Source organism: Alligator mississippiensis, chromosome 3, assembly GCF_030867095.1.
Source record: "Alligator mississippiensis isolate rAllMis1 chromosome 3, rAllMis1, whole genome shotgun sequence".
NCBI classification, from domain to species: Eukaryota; Metazoa; Chordata; order Crocodylia; family Alligatoridae; genus Alligator; species Alligator mississippiensis.
In genome coordinates this window covers 265644709-265664996 of record NC_081826.1, presented here as the reverse complement: position 1 = coordinate 265664996, position 20288 = coordinate 265644709, and the positions used below count along the sequence as shown (strand labels likewise).

Sequence of the window (20288 nt, the reverse complement as noted above, 5' to 3'; positions counted from 1 at the left end):
GGAGTGCAGTAATTGCTATGCTTCAGCAGACTCAATTAATCTAGTCTGCTCCAACATGCTGGAATTCCAGAGAATCGGAGCAGCCTCCTTCCTCATATATAAGCACCCTTAGGTAAGTTTTACTTTTTAATTTACATTTACCATATTAAAACACTGTTCACTTTGATGAAGTATTAAAAACAAATCCATAATGATAAAGAACACACAGCAGCAAAATAGTGGTAGTTCCTACTAGGGCTGTGTGAAGCTTCAAGTGCTGATTCAATTCGGAGATTCGGCCCGATTCGGCTGAATTCGGTGGCTGAATCTCCAAATCCTAATTGGATCAGGGAACCAATAAAAAGTTCCGAATCTTTCTAAATCCGAAGCCCCCCAGCCCCCCCTCCCCCCCCCATGGCTGCCTTGCCCGCCCAAGCCCTGGCCTTTTAAGAAAAAAAAGCCCCCCAAAAACCTCGCATTCACTAGCTCCTGCAGCAGCCTCAGGGCTTCAGGGGGCTCAAGGAAGAGCCACCCACATGGCCGGGGGCAGCGGGGATCACCCCCTGCCGGGCAGGAACTGGTGAGTCCAGGGTTTTGGGTTTTTTTTCCCTTAAAGGGCTGAAGCTGGGGCAGGCAGGGCAGCCATGGGGGGGGTTGGGCGTTGGGACAGTGAGTGGGGTCAGGGGGCTCATGGCAGAGCCCCTCATGCAGTGTGGGGCACTGCGGAGCAGTGGGGATCACCCCCTCCCGGTAGCACTTGGAGAGTCAGGGCTGTTTTTTTCAAAGTGCCAGGAGCTGGGGCAGGTGGGGCAGCCTTTGCCAGGCTGGGAGAGGGGTGGGGGATGGGCCTGGCTGATTTGGAGATTGGGAGATTTGGCAGTCACCGAATCTCTGAATCAAAATCGGCCAAATCAAATGGGGACAGTGATTCAAATCACCAAATCAAATTACTGTCCCCCAAATCAGCCAAATCTGAATCTGAAGTGAATACTATGCTTTGCACAGGCCTAGTTCCTACCTCACAGCTAATAAACCCCACTTCAAAACTGATAGGTATCAAAAGAAAGCACAGAGTACCAGTTTCATATGCAACCTGCAGGAAACTTCATTCAACAAGCAGAATGCTGCAGTCTGTACCAGATGGACTTAAGGTGTGATGCATGGAAAGCTTGTTATCATAGTTCATGTACTACTGACAAAAAATAAGTGAATATACAGTAGCAAGTTAGTGTTAATTTACTACATAATCTCCTATAATTTTTTTTTTCACTAGTGGTGTAGTCTTTGTATATACCAGGAAGATCACAGGGATTCTAATAATATTAAACCATGTACTTTCTAATTTTTAATTAATGCAAAGATATTTGCTAATTTCTCATTTCATAATTTCATATATACTCACTCTATATATGCCATTAAGACAGGGATGGGATATTTCTTAATGGGAAATTTTACACTGTAAGTATTTTACAATTACTAAGGTTTTGGTAGCATGACAAAGATAGTGCCTTCTTTTCAGGTTAAATATAAGTAAACCTCTGTTGCTAAACCTGTGTCTTTCCAAAAATGTTTTAGGAAAGATATTATGTAGCTTGAAATCTGGTCCACACTGATGTGCCAGTGATGCTCACGCACATTCTAAACTCAGTATGTGACTCTCTGCTGCAGCCCCGAAGCCCTAGTTTTCTCAGAAGTTTACTTCATTATTTAAACAGGGCACATTGCTATGAAACTACAAGTCTTTAGCCAGCTTTAGGGAATGGCAAAGGCTGCCAAGATACTGCATGAGATGTGTTAGGGGTTTGCTGGTACAGTATGCACCCACTTTAACACTTCAGGTACCTATACACTTGCTCTGAAGTGTTCTAATTAGAATGCATCAAAGCAGACTCATTTAATTGATTAATTGAGTCTGCTCTGCATTCTACTTGGAACACTCTAGCACTGCTGTAGCATCACCTGCATAAACCTCCACAGGCTTAAAAATGGCTGTGGGGGTACTTTAACTAAAGCTAATTCAATGAGCTTTAGTTAAAGTGTCCCATGGCCATTAAAAATGTACAGGGCCTTAATACAGGTGATACTGCAGCATTTTAATTAGAGCGGCTCTCTGAGAAACTTTCCAATTAAAATGCTGCCCCTTCCCCATCGCCCTCAAGCATGTGTATAGGCAGACTTCCAGACTCCTCAAAAGAATGAACAATTACTTATATTTTCCTCAACTAAGCACAGAATCTCAAAACTTTATTATTTTGCTGTAGCCCTTAGGACTTCTGTGCCAATGTAAAGGTTAATTGTTATTTATTGATGGTTAGATCTTATTATCATAAACACAATGTTATGCCATATGAATTTAGATGTATGGAAGATGTGATTCATTTAGCAAGGAAACTCCTTTTTGGCTGAAGAGCTGAGCTCTAAGCACAGAAGAACTGTAGGTCTTTATTCAAGGCATACAATAAACAGAGGATCTCAGTGGCAACATGGGAAGTGCAGCTTCAGGCTCATGTCTTACAGGCTGGCATGTTTTAGGCTGTTCACTAGGAACCAGAGTTGATATTGGAGATAAAATATCCCACTGTCCAACACACTGAAAACAATTGTTCTTATTGCTTTCTTTAAGTACAGCTTCTGAAGAGATTCAATATGGACAACTTAAAGTAAGCAGAACATACTCCATTTACTAAGTAAATACTGCATATTTATACCTAATAAGAGCAGCACACTTAAAAAACCACCCACCTCCTTTTTTCTCCTACAATCACACACCAGTATCTTCTTTACACACCTCCACTCACATGATTTTTTGTCCTGGTTTCCATACTTGTTACCAAACAGGCTAAATATTTTTATGTATGTGCTATTCTGTACATGTCAACTCCAGTGTTACCTAATTTTAGCTAATGCACTGTTTTGTCTTCATTTGTGTCCTCCACTCCTTTGGATCTATATGAAGATTTCTACTCCCCACCTTACTGACTTTCTTTTGCCAAATCCCTTTGCATCTTTCTCTGACTCTGTCATGCTGTCCCATTAGTTAGAGAAACTCTCTTAGCATTCTGACATTCCCCTCCTCATTCAAATCCTTCTTTAAAACACTTATTTCGAGGAGCCTACTGATGATCATGTACTTGTTAAAAAATGGCCTTGCTTAATGGCACATATATCTTCCTGTTTATTGCACTGGTGCCTTGTGTCCTCAGGTGCCCTTCTGTTGGCAGTTTAAGAAATAATATCTGTGCTACTATGATGAGCATCATCTGGCATTACACTCTACCACTGAATGGTCAGATATTTAGAGCAAACAGAACAACCACAAACAGGAAGACTTTCCAACAGCTTTGAAACTGGGCAGACAGCATTTCAAACACCAAGGGGCTAGGTGGCACCAAAAGATTTACGTTTTTTGGAAATGCTGGGAGAGAGGTGAGAAAAACATCCATATTGTTCTTTCTCCATTGGCATAATGCCTTGGTGTAACATGCATAACCAGGATTATATATGCCTCAGGTAGAGACCGATGCATAGTTCTGGGTTTATGTCATGAAATCCGTTGGTATAGAAACAAGAGAAATACCAAATATAGCTTTATTTGATGGGAAAACCAGTTCAGACAAAATGCAACTTATCTTTAGTCTTCACTCAATACCCAAAATGAATCTTAATCTCTTGGAAGCTTTCTTGTGGTTCAGTGTCTTCCTAGCCAGTAAAGTCCTTTTGCCCGTTCCAGGGCAGAGACACATAGTTAGCTGTGTTAGTCTGAAGTCAAGTAGAAGGCAGGGTAGATATTCACCTTAAGGATTAATCAAAGAGTGTGTGTGCACGCGCATGTGTGTGTATAGCAAATTTTTTTGTGAGCAGAAGCTTACTTCATCAAATGCTATGAACGGATATGCACAGGGCAGTATTTAAGGATAAATTAAAATACAAAAGACAAGGGAGGAAGAAAAAGGAAAGGGAATGGAGGGCAGTACACAGACATAACTGGGTGTGTCTATGTGTTCATTAATGCAGCATAGTTACTGCACATTAAATTTAGTACTTAAATAACCACGTACTAAATCAATGTGCAGTAATTTGCACTACTGCACAGTAGCACTGGCACCCTTTTTTTAGTGATGCTAACTGCACAGTAGCCTAAAACTACTGTACATTAGTGTATTAGCATGGTTTTGGTCCGGCATGCTACTGTGCTGTGTTATTAGGCTACTGCGCAGTTAGCATCTCATGTAGACATGTCCACTGTGTAGATAAGGCACACCACATCCAGCAGTTCTTTCATAGGACAGAGTAACAGTGAATTAGATTACATTATGCCCACTCTTCTTTGCTTTCCATTGGTGCTTCCTATACATTGCCTGGCATGGTTACATTTTCTAGATTAGTTGCATACACACTGTTCTTCAAGGATGAACTAAAAGCAAATCTCAAGACCAGTGGGAAACTTAAATCAACAACAGAGTCCAGTATGGTCCTGTGTTCTAGGCAGATAATCCTACTAAAGGAAAGAATCTGACCTTGAGACATTTTTAAGGTACTGGCTTGGTTAATTGTGTGTGGGGAATATCTGAGTGCAGGTGCAAGTGTGCCCCCTAAGGGTACTAAGTATTTTCTTTTATTATTATAAACACTTCCATGCTGCTGACTTTTGAAATCTAGTGCCTAGAAATGGGAAAAGAACAAAAATGTAGAAGACAAGGAAGTCCAGAAATTAAAAATAAGAATAAGCATAAATAGCTCAAATGATTTAAAATGAAATAAAGTAAAACCAAGCCCTAGCGCTTCTTCAAAGAATGTAGTAATATAGGGTTATAGTTGTAGTTACCATAAGAAATGTTCACAATACACGAGAAATCTTTGCAGTTACTTTTCTCTTAATTCATTTAATTACCAAGCTTTTAAGAGTTATTACAAAAAACTTTTAAATATGGAGGAATGTCAGCATGTAAAGTGGCATTTAAAAAGCCTAAAAGTGAAAAGAAAGCTTTCCACTCAAGCTGTGAGCTACACATGGCTAAGGAAGGATCACAGATGTGCACAATTTGTCTTAAACTAGATTAAGCATTTAGCCACAATTTACATCCTTACTAGTGAATATCAGGTGGAGTTACATGTGCTACAGAAACTTATAATTAACAGCAATATAGAGCTATTTTGCAGTATTTCAACCCTGTGCCAAATTAAACAGTGGTGTTGGCAAGTGGCTTTGGCAAACTCACATATTGAGGTTCACTCAAACTCTGCTTACACTGAAAGTAGAAAAAACAACCACATTTAACAAAATTTTCCATATATCAACTGCTGAATTCTTCAGCGGAAAAGATATGTTAGAGGGGTACACCTTCAAACCCTCAACTCAACAGCTTAATCTGGAAACACATGAAGTCCTGACATGACAAGAAGAGTAAAAAATGAAGGTAGACATCTGAGACTATGAAAAGCAATTCAGGTTTAGAATGTAATCATCAGCACTTAATGATGTGAAGAAGCGAGTGTGGGAGATGTATGTTCTGTGTTCAAATAGTAAATAAAAAATAGAAGTGGTTAGGAAGTTTTGGTAAACATCATTTTTTTCATGATATAATCCCACATTTTCTGACCACCCCTAGGCAAAAATGTTTAGGTAAAATATTAAGTCCCATAGAGTTTTATTGGTGGAGGATCCCACACTGTTCCTTTTATTAAATATGCCTTTTAAATAGTTTGGCTATTGACTTGATTTTATGTATGTTATAAAGCAATGTGGATTTCTAAAGACAGGGCCTTGTAGAGCCAATGTGACTGTGCTGTGTGGTGGGAAGAAGAAGAGGACTATTCTCAAAGGCCCAGAGAAATAAATCTTTATAGGTGACTAAAAAAGGAAAGCCACAACCTGTAAATAAGAACCAAAGCACTGTTTTCTCCCTGAGTTACTGTCTCATGAAACAAACAAAAAAATCAAATCTACTTTCTTTGGATAAAAATACTCAATGTTGAAAATTATGGAAATGCTAAACTATCCATTTAAGGGCCCTTCATGTACATTAAGAGGAGGCTAAAACACTATTGGTTCACTTAAGCGGCATCCCACTGTGTATTTGTCTGCCCAGGGATGTTACATTGTGTAAGAACTCATGCTAACACATATTAGGTAATACCATATAAATTGATAGGACTCAATGTTCTCTAAAGCTAACTAAGATCAGCTGACATGATGCTAAATAAGAGTGCCAAAGTAAGATTTCCAAAAGATGGAGCTGATTTAGGAGCCCAAATATGTTTCCAAAATAAAATATTTTAAAAGTAATTTTTAAAAATAAAAGTTTGAAAACTGCTTTTCAAAGGGGTTGGACTCCTAAGCACCGAACTGAATTTTGGGAATAGAATCTAGGTTCTTAAGTCAAACAGGTAATTTTGAAAATTAGCTCCCTACCAATTTATGCTAACTGCTGTCATACTAAGATATTACCTCAACATCCCAATTGGAAACCCAGTGAGCTGCCATTCCCACTGTTACATTTTGTTGCACTGGTGTACTAGTCTATGTATTACCATTAAGACACATACTGATATATTTTTAAAAAACAAAGGAAAAAGCTTGGTTTACTGAAATTGCCAACATACAGAAAAGCAAAAATTGGGAGTGAATGTATATTAACAACAAAGATAAAAACCATAAAATGGTAGTCTAAATTGAGACATTACTTATTTGATATTTACAGTAAAAAAATTGCCTAGACCATCTTTTATTAAATAAACTTAAGGATGTAATAGAACGTGTTTATATGCAGTCAAGTTTATAAGATAAGGATTCTTTCACACAGAAAAACTGGGGTTATAATAATTTCTCTTACCTGTAATGGTTGCTTTGTTGATGGATGGTTGATTACACATAGGTGATCGTCTAACAATGAAATTAAATATATATATATATATATAAATATGAGGTTTTAGGTTAGTGAATTTTAAAAATATTCAACTTGAAACACTTTTATTTAGGAAATTATTTGGGGTTGAAACATATAGAAATTGTCAAAAATAATATATTCAGAAATAATAAAAAGCTCATAGATATATCTCAGAGTTCACAGTTGAACCTCACATCACTCCACAATATTGAGTATTCCAGCATTGGAACATTTCAAGCATGAAAACTACATTGAAAAATTGGACATAAAATGTAATTAACATTCACTTACTGCTAACTGGAACTGTAACATAGTTTGGCTAAGCTCAAGTTCTTATCTGGCATAAATGGTACAGCATGATTTGGGCTGTCCATGCTGGTGAGTCAAAAAAGACCAGGCCAACACTCCACCTAATACAACCACAAACACATGCAGTAAGCATGAATATTTGGGAGAGCTGCACTGTATATATACACATCCCATTTAATTTATTTAGTAGTATATTCCAGAATTCCAAGGGATCTAGAGTGAAATTCTGGTCCCATTAAGTCAGGGGTTTCGAACACATCTGGCCCCGTGGACCATATCATGCCCACATGCCTGATCCAGCACACACTGTGGGGACCATGTTTGGTGGTGCGGGCCTGAGACCCAGCTCCAGCAAGTGCCACTGGTGGAGCAGCCTGGGCCCCAGTCCCAGCAAATGCCACATGTAGCATGCATCCTGGGCACTGCATGCACAGCTGGGCCTGGCACAGCATGTGTGTCAACAGGACAGCACTGGGGAGGCAGATTCTGGGGCTCAGCAGGCTGTATCTGGCCAGCAGGCCATAAGTTTGACACCTCTCCATTAAGTTAGTTGTGTCTATTCAGTTCAGGACAATAACATTTTGGCTTGACGATATGAACAAACTGAGTTTTACACGGCTCTGAAAATCTGTAAATTATGCAATCATGGGTCAGGATTTTAACAGCTGGGAAACTGACAGGCACTGCATATGACATTAATTTAACCCAATTTGTCACCTGGCAGTACAATTAAAGTATATGTGAACATAAAGGTATCATTTTAAATGGTTTAAATAGATACATTATGACTGTACTCTGCAAAGAGCAGTGGAGGAAAAGAAGTAAATCAAGTAAGCAAAACTAATCCTGACAATATTATTTTAATTTAATTTTTGCACAGAAAAGTGACATAACTATTTGAAGTTATTATAAAATAAATCCCATTTGAATCATTCCCATAGTCCTTGCAAGCAAAACTAAACTTTGATGATTGTAATCTGTTGTTTTCTTTTGCCATGAGCTATTAAACATCTGATACATTCCACTGAGTCAGTATTTGAGTACTAAGTAAAAGCATTCCATTGAATTCCAGGAATACATCCTGATAATTTGCACTATTACTATCCTTAATACAGGGTTTGATAAATATTTTATTCTTGAAGAATACTTTCTTGAAAAATAAAATTTCCTTTCTTAGTTTTTCATGATATTCATTTCACAGTCATCTGCAGAGCAAACAGTACAGAGCGATTCACTGTTTGTGAGTGACAGATGAAAAGTCATAATTTTCAGGACTAATAAGAATGCCATTATTGACTGTGAAACTGGATTTAGAAGAAATACTGAAGTATAGTTATAACTGCAACAGAACTTGACCCGTGACTGCAAGAGTGTTTATGTTCATTCTGGCTCAGAATTCAAATAAACCATTCAGCAAGTGTTTAATGCCATCTATAGTCAACAAAGATTTAGATCTTTCTTAAAATTTAGTATGTGAATTCTTAAACAAATTCTTCAATTTTAGCATGTGAATAGTCTCGACACAATTAAACATGAGCCTAAGTGCTTTGCTGACTTAGGCTAGGGACAGACATTATACATAAACCAGTTTAAGTGATCAGAAACTGGTTTAAACCTGTAACAGAACAGATGTTCAGTGCACATAGACCAGCTTGAAAAGGGCTGAAACTGGTTTGAGATAAGCCTGGTTGAATGTAGTATCAGACTTAACTGATTTGGGTCCAAGTTGTTTAAGCAATGTCTATCTCAGGCCCCTTGCTGGTTTAAGATAAACCAGATACCCCCAGCATCCTGGCATGCCCTCTGGCCTGAGCGGGGCTCTCTGCTCCATAGCAGGGATGGCTCCTCCCCTCTGCCCCAGGCTGCAGCTCCAACACAGACTGTGGGCTGCTTCCCTCCTCTACCTCACCACTCTCTGATAAGCAGGAATCCCCCCCTCCCCTTTACTTTGCTGAGGAGGTGTCTGTGTTTTATCTAGCAGACCACATGCTGGCTACAGTTCTTGCTAAATCAACAGGTAGAATCAACAGGCAGAATCAACAGGTAACTTAATGTCCCTCTGTTGTTTTCTTAATGGGGTAATAAACACTGAATTAGGGGGTAATAAACACTGTTATCAATTCCTTGCTGGGCTAATCAGAGCACCCTGATAAGGTCTGGCCATGCCCCACCTCAGCTCAGTACTGTGGAAGGGAGGGGAGGGCTGCTCTAGCACCCCCTAGCTTCTAGTCTGAGCCACTGCAGGCATGTGCCTGCATGTCTGGGATGTCTGTGCAGTTACAAACCAGTTCAGCCTAGCTAGGTTAGACTAACCTGCAAAAATTGAATCAATTCAGGCTCAGACTTTTTGAATGTCTGTCCCTAGCCTTAAGGCCCAAGTGTTTGTGCTTCACAAACAGAACAGCAAGCAATGGTGAAGCAGTCCAAGTACTGAATAAAACATGAAAGAAGCTGCAATATTCAGTAATATTCATAATAGTTTCTAAATCAGCCTAACAATAAGGTTAAGGTTTCAAATGCACTTTCACTTTCAGCTCTTCATAAATTTGTATTTCACAAAGGACCAGATATTCACTTAAGAAATCACTGCTGGATAAAGACAACAGTACAAGTTTACTAATCTGTGTTCTAAATTTCAGAGATTAATAAATTTTTTGGGAAAATATCAGGAGCAGAATTTACCAGCTTTACTAACATTAAGCAGTACTTTCATAGTCCTCAAATAATGTTATTCAAGTGAACAAGACTACTTGTACAGAAATACTTTCATGGTGTTTAAGTCACTGCAAGAGCAAATGATAGCTGGTTCTAACGATAGCTCTTGGTTCTAACAGTTAAAAAGAACTATTCTAAAATGATTAGGGTAAGGCTGTGGAGGGTGGGGTGGGGAGTGCACACTTACTTGCTGGGTGCCCGATCTTGTAAGTTGGTTAATGCAGCAAAGTTATTCCGTACAGTACGTAGGCTGGCCAGAACCTGAAACATACATGGATATTTAATTTTACATCTTTATATTTGTGAGACTGATTTATCTCTACCCCACTGTGTTAAAGGTGAAAAAACATGACATTACATACAAGAAGACTGTAATTTTTTTTCAGGATTGTTTTACTGTCTGAAGCTTTTGACCACTATTTAATAGTAAAGCTTTCATAATACAAGGGCTATATTTTATATCTTTCTTTTTTCTTCACTAAACAACTCCAATTCATTATTGTTTAAAGGCAGCCTTAGTTGAAGTCATAGACATTTTTCACAGAATACTACTTAGTATTCAAAGGGACCATATAGGCATGTTTTGAGAAAGAAGGCCCATTCAAAGCTAGTTCTTTGTATGATTGATTATATTGTATGCAAGAATGATTATAGAAATTTCCATTTTTAAGGCAACCAGCAGAAATTCAAAGGTGGCTGACTGGCCTTGTCTAGACTTGTAGGAGAAAAGTCCTGTAGCTCTCTTAAGGCTCCACACCATCCTATAGTGTCTGAGGTGAGGAAAGCTGAGGAGGAAAAACTTGTCACATGAGCAGATAGGGAAGCCATCAGGGCTCAGGTAAGTCATTAGCCTTGTGCATCTAGGAGAGATTGTATAAAACCTTCCCTTCCAGCATGCATCTCATCTGAAACTCAAATTAATAGTCACTATGAGGAGGTACCAGAAGAGCATCACATAGTTACTGTAAGCAGCCTCTACCATGTGGAATAGGGTACTAGAGTTGCTAAGGTACACCTGTCTAACCAAGGAGTGAATATATTTTGTCTGATGTTAAGGAGAGAGCCTGGAAACTCTGGTGAGGACTGAGGAAGAGGCAGTAAAGCTAATTGCTGGTGCCTCCTTATGGCAGTTCTCCCACCCAGGTATTCATTGTACAGGGGATCCTACTCTCTAATAAGCCAGAAGCATAAATCAATGATGGGGAACTATCTCTTAAAGAAGCTGGGGCGGGGGGAACATGGTAGGAATCCCAATGTCAAATACAGTGAGGAGACTGTATCCCTGTTTTCAAGCCCCTTAATAGTCATACAAATGTAGGGCAGTGGGGTCTCAGAAATAGGCTGGGGATCATCCATGCAGATATGGGGAGCTGTCCACAGGCCTCCATCATGTGGAAATTAGCCAAGAAGTAATTGTGACCTGCTTGTTGTTCTCAGATGTATATGCATTAATAAAGTTGCCTAATTAAACTTCATCACTGGCATCCTGCATATCCAGGATAAAGCAGCAAGCTTTTACATTTTACATCCAGTTCAAAATATAATTAACTAAGTTAGCAAATTCACAGACCTTGTGTGTACAGGCACTAAGAAATACATGTGTCAATAATAAAAGATCATGTCTGCATTATAGACATGTATAGATGGTAAAGATTCATAGATTGTAAGGCTGGAAGGGACCTCAGAAGATCATCAGGTCCAGCCCCCTGCCCCAAGCAGGAAAGATAACTGGGGGTCAGTGACCCCAGCAAGGTGACTGTCTAGTCTCCTCTTGAAAGAGGCATGGGGGGAATGTAATAGGCAATATAAGAAGAAGAAAGGAAATGTTGCATTTTAGAGACAGAAGAAAAGAGAAAAAATAGTAAGAAAAGGAACATGAAGATTTTGTAGAGGGGCGGGTTGAACTGGCAGTGAAAAGGGAAAAAGAAGGCTAAAAGAAAAAGTGTTTATTGTAAGAAGAGACTCACACAACTTCTTAGTGAGTATGTATTTAATTTTTATGTCACCCTATTATACTCTCTGGACGGATATGCTATTCCTCTACCATGGTGGGAGGATGGGATGAGAGGTCTAGCTGGGTTTTGAGTTTGTGTGCTAAAATGGCTTGGATATCAATCTTGTAGCTTATAGTAGTGACATTGGTGGGCCACATTCTGTCTGTTTTTGGGTGAGTCCTTTCCTAGATGTACAACTGTGCGAAGGGAGAACCAGAACCTTACTGTTTGAAATTGAGTGCAAAGTATATGTGTCCACTGAATGTGTACTCAAATAGGGTGAGAGATTGGGGTTATGGGCTTTTCACCCCTAGCCAGTTCACTAAAGGGGAAAGTTGCCCCTTCTAAAAATATTATATATAATACGGTCTGCCTATGTATTCCACCTGCCTCAGCATACTGTACGTAGTCTGCCTCTGGCATGTGCAATAGACTCTACACATGACTTAGCTAAAAGTAACAGTATAATACTTGATTATTAGTTTCAGTGGACTTTGGGATTAAATAATGTGAGTTTATCTAAAATAAGAGTTCTAATTATTGTTTCTTCATAATTCCACCCAAGGGAAATACTTCTGTATATAAAAGCATACAGTTACGTGCAGGCTTTGCCAGGATTAAAATCTACTGGAGAAAACCAAGTACTGGGCTCTCCAGTATTGCAACCTCCTTTCTAACTGCACATACCTCTGCAGCACAAGACTTACTGAACTAAACTGGTCATAATTTCAAACTAAGAATGCAAATGTATGATCAAGCAATGAATGAAATACAACAAGGCTATTTTTAGGCACCATGCCAAAACAGAATTGTTTCAGGACAAGTCCTTACTTCTATTTAAAATCATTCAAAATGTATTTTTCCTTTGAAAGCGGAATGCTTAAAATAAGTAAATTACAATACTTTTAGTATGCTAAAATATCAAAGAAATTGATATTTCAATACCCTAGTAATAATGAGCTCATGTTTACTTTATTCATCCCCTATTCAGTTAAAAAATAAATATTATCTGCTTTGGGTCAGGTCCTGTACTATGGTGCACAGTATACTGCTCTATCCCTTGTAATAAAGAAAGTGGTTGCGGGAGTGGGCCAATACACCCACAATCTCAAAGATAGTTAGGCCCCTAACTACTATTTAGGTAACCTATCTCCCATACAAATAAAGGAGAGCGAGGCACCTAAATACCTCTGAGAATCTAGAAGGTAGTGACTGTGAGCATGTATACACGTGTGCATTTACTGCGCAGTAACTGAAATGATTTTGCAGTACAGGTGCGTATCTGCACGTGCATGCCTGTACAGCACAGTAAATACAGTGACTTATGCTGACTTGTGCATAAATTTAATATCTGCATCATGCAGGTATCAAATTTATGCCCAATTATTTACTGCACAGTAATGCATGTGTAGATGCCTTACTGCTCAGTAACACTGTGTGGACTGACTTGGGAATAACTTTAGTTCCAAGTCAGTCCACATACAGTGTTAATATGCTTTAACACCTGCATGCTGGCCTATTCTCTCTTACTGCACAGTAACTTACTGTGCAGTAAATTTAAGCTGGTCTAAATGCACGCATAGACATGCCCGATCTTTAATAACAACTGGTAGCATTAGAGCAATGTAGCAATGATGGTTCAGGAATTATGTGAGAAGCAAGGTTTCCTTAAAGCAATGGTTTTCAAACTGTTTTTTGTGGTACCCTGGGGTTCTGCAATTAAGTGTTCTGCAAAATGACTGGGGGTAATGGTGGAGCAGATCGGGGGGCAGTGCAGTACCATTGTGGGGCCAGGGCTCCTGGCTCCATGTCAATCTTTATGATAGAAGCAGCAGCAGGAGTGATATGAAAGGGTTCCATGACGTTAGGAAGTTTGAAAACCACTCTGTTAGGGTTATATTTTATTGGTCCAACTGCATATTTTAGATAGAGGTAGACAAGCTTTTCAGTGCAAGACATCCTTCATCAGGTCTGATCAGTAAAATCCAGCACAGCACAGTAAAACAGTTGTTAAGAGCGGGAAGAGAAATTCCTAGGAGGAGCAGACAAACAATTAGCAGAAGCCACTGATTACTAGAGATCAAGGCCTATAACAACTGAACGCTTACCACCAGGTGGCTCACCATTACATGAAACAAGCATACTGTACAACAGAAGCAGATAACGGAGCCTCAAAATAACCTGAGCATCTGTTTCAAATTCTGCCATTCAGTTTTACCATAAAAGCCCAAACTGACTAAAAACATGTGCTGTTTCCACAACGAAAGTGTATCTGAGAGGAAAAGTGAGCTCTTAGTGAGGAACATACTAAAACAGGAAAGTGGGAGGATGTATGACTGGCATGAGATGTACATATCATATAAAGGTGCAATTCCTGAAGTCCATATGAGTCCCTAATCCTCCAAATTGACTTCTATGGGAGGACCCCATGTCTGCACAGAGCTCTTCTGCTGTCAGCTGTGCTCTGCATGGACATAGGCTTTGGCATATAGGATCAGGGTCCAAGCTTTTTCTCAAATTTTATTGAAGCAAAGCTGCCCTCTGAGCCAAAGAATGCTTTGTCTCATGTCTCAGTAAAACATCAGTCAGCCTGATCTAATTTATCTCCTTACTTTTTTTCTAAGGCATACCAAAACTGTCTTCTTGGCTTCACTTCAACTCACCCGGCTTGATGGGGGCTAACTAGGGGTGCACGCTGCCCACATTGCATTGTCTAGATCCAGCACTGCAGGCAGCACAAGGGTCAGTTTGGAGCACTGCATGTAGCCTGTGATGTGGACCCAGCCTGCATGCTGCAGGTAGTACCTGACCCATGCCAGCCCCAGGGACTGCAGGCACAGCAAGCCCCAGGACCAGCGTATGTTGCACATGGTGCACAGGGCTGGACCTGGCATAAGGAGCTGGAGTACTGCATGTGGCACAGAAGGTTTGGGGTGCAGGCTGCATGAGGCAGCAGAGACTGATGCACTGTGCTGCATGCAGCACTAGATCCAGTCAATACCATGGGCAGTGCACACTCCATGCTGGCCCTGTGTACTGTGTGTAGTGTGTGTGGCCAGTCTAGCCCTGCTCGCTGCGGGCAGCACATGCTGGTCCCAGGGCTTGCTGCCCCAGGGCTACAAGCGGCACCCTGTGTCAGCCCTTTGGACTGTGTGCAGAGTACACACCGCTGAGTCCAGCCTGAATGTTGTATATGTGCGCACTGCAGTATGTCAGTCCAGTGGTTTACTGGACCTATTTGACACCCTGATATAGAATAACAAAAGATTTGTATAGCTATATTTAGTCACAGCAGATTTGATCAAACATCAATTCTTTTCCTTCCTGTGGTTTGGAAAGTTTTTGTTACTGGGCCAAATATTCTCTGGATGTTTAAGACTAATAAATACCTCACTACATAATTTAGTTCCATGTGGTTCTTAAAGTGCTGCTTCTGATGTCAGACCAATAATAAGGGTTTGTTTTGTTTTTAGTTGCTATTTCTTCCACAATTTTCTTGTTTATTGTAGGAGAGTAATTACAGTGTCTCAAGTCTTGCAGCACCCAGCACTCTCTGAAAGTTGTCAGCCTCACTAACCATCAAACTCCAGTTTTTACAAGTATCACCCTGCACACTGTCAGCTGCATTGTCTCAGGCTAGCAGCTTTTATTGGTCATGAATGCAAAAGTAACTTCTGATTTAGCTGTTCTTCAATGTAATTGCCAGAGCAATATGGAGATCTGAGCACCCAAGTTCTCACTATATATATATATATATATATATATATATATATATACACACACACACACACACACACACATACATATATTGTATATACATATATATATCTGGAGAAAAAATAAATATAGAGTTATTGCTTTTATTAATGGTTGTGACTTGCACCATCTTTATACCAAGAAAATCTAAATGTTCACAATGAAAGAAGACATTTCCCACTTCATGCTGTTATGTCTCACCCTTCATCTTGTCTCTCTTCTCCAGTAACATACAGCTCCTTAGACTCAGTTCTCCATTTAGATAGATAGAGGCAAATTGCATTCACTTGAGTGGGAGATATCCCCACCTACTTAAGGAAAATATTTCTATTTATGCCCATTAGTTCAGAAATTCACCTCTGGATACATCTTTTTACATACCACAATATAGCTAAGTTGTAAAAATATAGGAAGGTTTGTAATTACATTACATTTGAGCTCCTATTTTACAAAATGTCACTACAAAACTCAAAATATCTAATAGATTTGATTTTGTGAGTAAAAAATGTAAGCAGAAATTGTCTTATATTAAAAAATCCCTTTGTACATAGAGGCATAGGAGGGGCTTATAAACTGTGAATAATAAAAAATACTTGATTTCACTAGGAGTAGAATGCTGAGTAGCTTTTCAGGTTCTTTGGGTAGATGGAATAGCTTTTATTAGACCAACTAAGTCAGACCAAAGTCTAATAAAAGATATCACATCTACCCAAAGAACCTCATCTGCCTATGTCCTTAGACCAACATGGCTACAACCAACCAGAAAGTTTTGTCCTGCTGGTGGCACAATACCATTGTGGTTTGATACAATATTTGAGGAGAAATTCAAGTAGGCTATTTTTAATTTATATACCTGCAATTTTTTTCTATACAAGGAATTAGGGAAAACCGACAAAAGAAAAGTAATTATAGGAAACCCTTGCTATTCGCAGGTTCAGCATTTGTGGTTTCAAATATTCGCGAATGCCAAACCCGCATCTTAAATACACTTGCAGGAGCACCGCGCTTGCCACCGCCGAGTGCCCACCACTGCTGCCAGGCTCTCACCATTGCCAGCATGCCATGCCCCCCCAGCCACTGGGGGCACTATGTTCATGAATGCAGTGCCTTATTTGTAGATTTCACCATTCACAGGGATCTCAAGAACATATCCCTCATGAATGGTGAGGATTGCCTGTAGTATCTATAGCAGGATCAGTTTGTCTATCTAACAGTACTTATCTTTTCCTCACTTCAAGGAAAAAAAATCCAAATGTAGAGATGTACAGAAATTATGGACAGGCAATCTGTGATCCTTCAAATGTAAACAACACCTGAGAAATCAAATTACTAATCTTATCCTTTTTATGAATATAGGGCAAAGTTGTGCCTACCTGAGCGAATGGTGTCACAATCAAGTCATCTCCATGTCTGAAAAGTAAACAAAATTGGCTGTTAGATGTTACTGATGATTTTTCTCATTGGCTTTGCCTTAACAAGGATCAAGTAGAATATTTCTTCAGTTAACTCCAGTTTTATCCCTCAACATTTATTCTTCCCAACTACTTTAAATATTGTTTTAAAGGGCAAACATTATTTTAGCAACTGACCAATCACCTGATGGATATTTGAGAAAACTGGACAGCCAGTTGATTTCTATCCTGCTTAAGGGACAGATGAATACATATTGTGCAGTTCTGCAAAGATATCATCTGTAAAGTCCTATTTTTTTTCTCTTATTTGAAACTAACTGGAATCTTTTTACCATAAGAATTAACCAGATGTGCCTTGGAGGTTCATAGAACCCAGAATGACTTTTGTTGGGGAGGCCCAGCACTTCTAAACACTGAAAGTGATTTGCATTGTGTAAATAACAAATTAAAATTTGTGAGTATTGGATGAGCTAGTAATTGCAGATGACTAAGGAGTGCATCACAGACTAATAAGAACTTTGTAAAATTTTAAATTGACTCACATATATGTAGTTATAAGAGGGTGTTATCTTGTGTGTGCTGTTGCTGCAGCAACCACACCCATACCACACTGACATAGACCAAGGTATCAGAATGACAGCAGGAGAGGGGGGAAACAGGGCTATCAGATTTTCAGTAGTGAAAAATGTTATGTTAGAGGAAACTGGTTGATGAAGTTAAATCATTCCCACTCACCTCATGAATAACATTTCAAGCTACATACAAACTACCATGTATAGTCATGGCTTGTATACTATATTTTGCACTTAATTAAAAGACAGTGAACAACCACAGCATTTAAAAAACTGGATATATACACATTATTTACCAAAATGTTCATAAAATGGACAATAAATACACTCCTATGAGATGCTGAGGCATGATCCCTTGAAACACATTTTTTCCAGTAAATATATGCAGTAAATATATGTAAAGTGTTCCTGGGATTATAAACACATTATTTAAGATTACATTTATGGAATAAGGATTGATTTTAAGAGTCCTTCTGTGCCCATACAATTTTAGAAAAATTAACATTGGCTTTAACTAGTGAAAAAATAGATACTTTAATTCCCACAGTCAGGTTAAGAAAATAGTTAATGCCATTCAGAAAAAATTCACAAAGACAGAAAGTAATGAGAATTTGTTTTGAATACTCCTGATTTTTTCTGCAATGGATATGTCAACACTGGTTACAGACTGCGACTCTAGAAGTTGAATCATTCTTCAGAAACTATTATTGACAAGCTTGCATGATATATATTTATCGTGTCCTTATAAGTTTTAAGCTTATGATTTGTGCGCATGTTTAAGAAGTGATTGTTCATATTAATACAACTTTAACCTAAAAGGAACATTTCTGATTAAAAGGAAAAAAACCTGACTGGTGTTTGATTTCCTATGAAGTGGCTGTTATGATTTATATTGTGCCCACAAGATAGTATACGATTTACAGATTATATAATATCCCAGCCTCCAAAAAAGCACCGACTATATAAACAGACAGTGTGTAAGCAAATCACTGGAATAGGATGAAACAAAAAAACAAGTGAATTTGCAGTAATGTTTCTTTTCTTTTGAAACATTATCATTACTTTTGTCAACATTACTTTGAGGGGTGGAGTGGATTTTAAAGGCCTTCAGAAAGGACAGTGTATTTTAAGGAGGGCTTTGCAAGAGCAGATAAAGACATGGCTGACAAAGTCAGGGCTCCAGCAGTGGGGTAAACCCACTTCCCAAACTGATCTGGAGGACTATAGGTGTAAGCCAGAGTAATTCTCACCACACCACACTAGAGGAAATACAGTGTGTGCTGTTGCAGGAGTAGGGGTTGATGTCGTTTACTTAGACTTCAGGAAGGCCTTCGATATGGTATCCCACCCCATACTGGTGAACAAGTTAAGAGGCTGTGACTTAGATGACTACACAGTCTGGTGGGTGGCGAATTGGCTAGAGGGTCATACCCAGAGAGTTGTAGTGGATGGGTCGGTATTGACCTGGAAGGGTGTGGGCAGTGGGGTCCCGCAGGGCTCAGTCCTTGGACTGATACTCTTCAATGTCTTCATCAGCGACTTGGACGAGGGAGTGAAGTGTACTCTGTCCAAGTTTGAGGATGACACAAAACTGTGGGGAGAAGTGGACACACCGGAAGGCAGGGAACACCTACAAGCAGACCTGGACAGGTTGGACATATGGGCAGAAAACAACAGAATGCAATTCAACAAGGAGAAATGCAAAGTGCTGCACCTAGGGAGGAAAAATGTCCAGCATACCTACTGCCTAGGAAATGACCTGCTTGGTGGAACGGAAGCGGAAAGGGATCTTGGAGTCCTAGTGGACTCCAAGATGAACATGAGTCGTCAGTGTGACGAAGTCATCAGGAAAGCTAATGGCACTTTATCGTGCATCAGCAGATGCATGACAAGCAGAACCAAGGAGGTGATACTTCCCCTTTATCGGGCGCTGGTCAGACCACAGTTGGAATACTGCGTGCAGTTTTGGATGCCACACTTCAAGAGGGATGTGGATAACCTGGAGAGGGTCCAGAGAAGGGCCACTTGTATGGTTAAGGGCTTGCAGGCCAAGCCCTATGAGGAGAGACTGAGGCACCTGGACCTCTTCAGCCTCCGCAAGAGAAGGTTGAGAGGCAACCTTGTGGCTGCCTATAAGTTCATCATGGGGGCAAAGAAGGGAATTGGTAAGGCTTTACTCACCAAGGCGCCCCTGGGGGTTACAAGAAATAATGGCCATAAGCTAGCAGAGAGCAGATTTAGACTGGACATTAGGAAGAACTTCTTCACGGTTAGAGTGGCCAAGGTCTGGAATGGGCTCCCAAGGGAGGTGGTGCTCTCCCCTACCCTGGGGGTCTTCAAGAGGAGGTTAGATAGGCATCAAGCTGGGGTCATCTAAACCCAGCACTCTTTCCTGCCTATGCAGGGGGTCAGACTCAATGATCTATTGAGGTCCCTTCCAACCCTAACATCTATGAATCTATGAATCTATGAATAGCACCAAGGGAGAAATGCAAAAGCTTTAATTAGCTCTCAAAACTTTAACTAAAATTAATTTTTGTATATATGACAAATCTGCCCTGGGCATTAGCATGTGATTTAATGACCAATTGAATTTAATGGCTCTGAATGGCTTCTCATTAGGTCAATAAATTCTCAGGAAATATGCTAGACCTTGATTTATTT

General features: G+C 39.6%; 1 protein-coding gene across 6 annotated transcripts in view; it reads right to left on the bottom strand.

The window, feature by feature from the left end:
• PDE4D (phosphodiesterase 4D) overlaps positions 1-20288 on the bottom strand; it is a 1195501-nt gene that overhangs the window by 165259 nt on the left and 1009954 nt on the right. For all 6 annotated transcript variants that reach the window (XM_059725154.1, XM_014594068.3, XM_019495890.2 and 3 more), the window contains 3 exons: positions 17014-17050; positions 10078-10151; positions 6813-6862 (listed from right to left, as the gene is read on the bottom strand). In XM_059725154.1, the coding sequence (XP_059581137.1) occupies positions 6813-6862; positions 10078-10151; positions 17014-17050 (161 nt within the window). The remainder of the gene's footprint in view (positions 1-6812; positions 6863-10077; positions 10152-17013; positions 17051-20288) is intronic.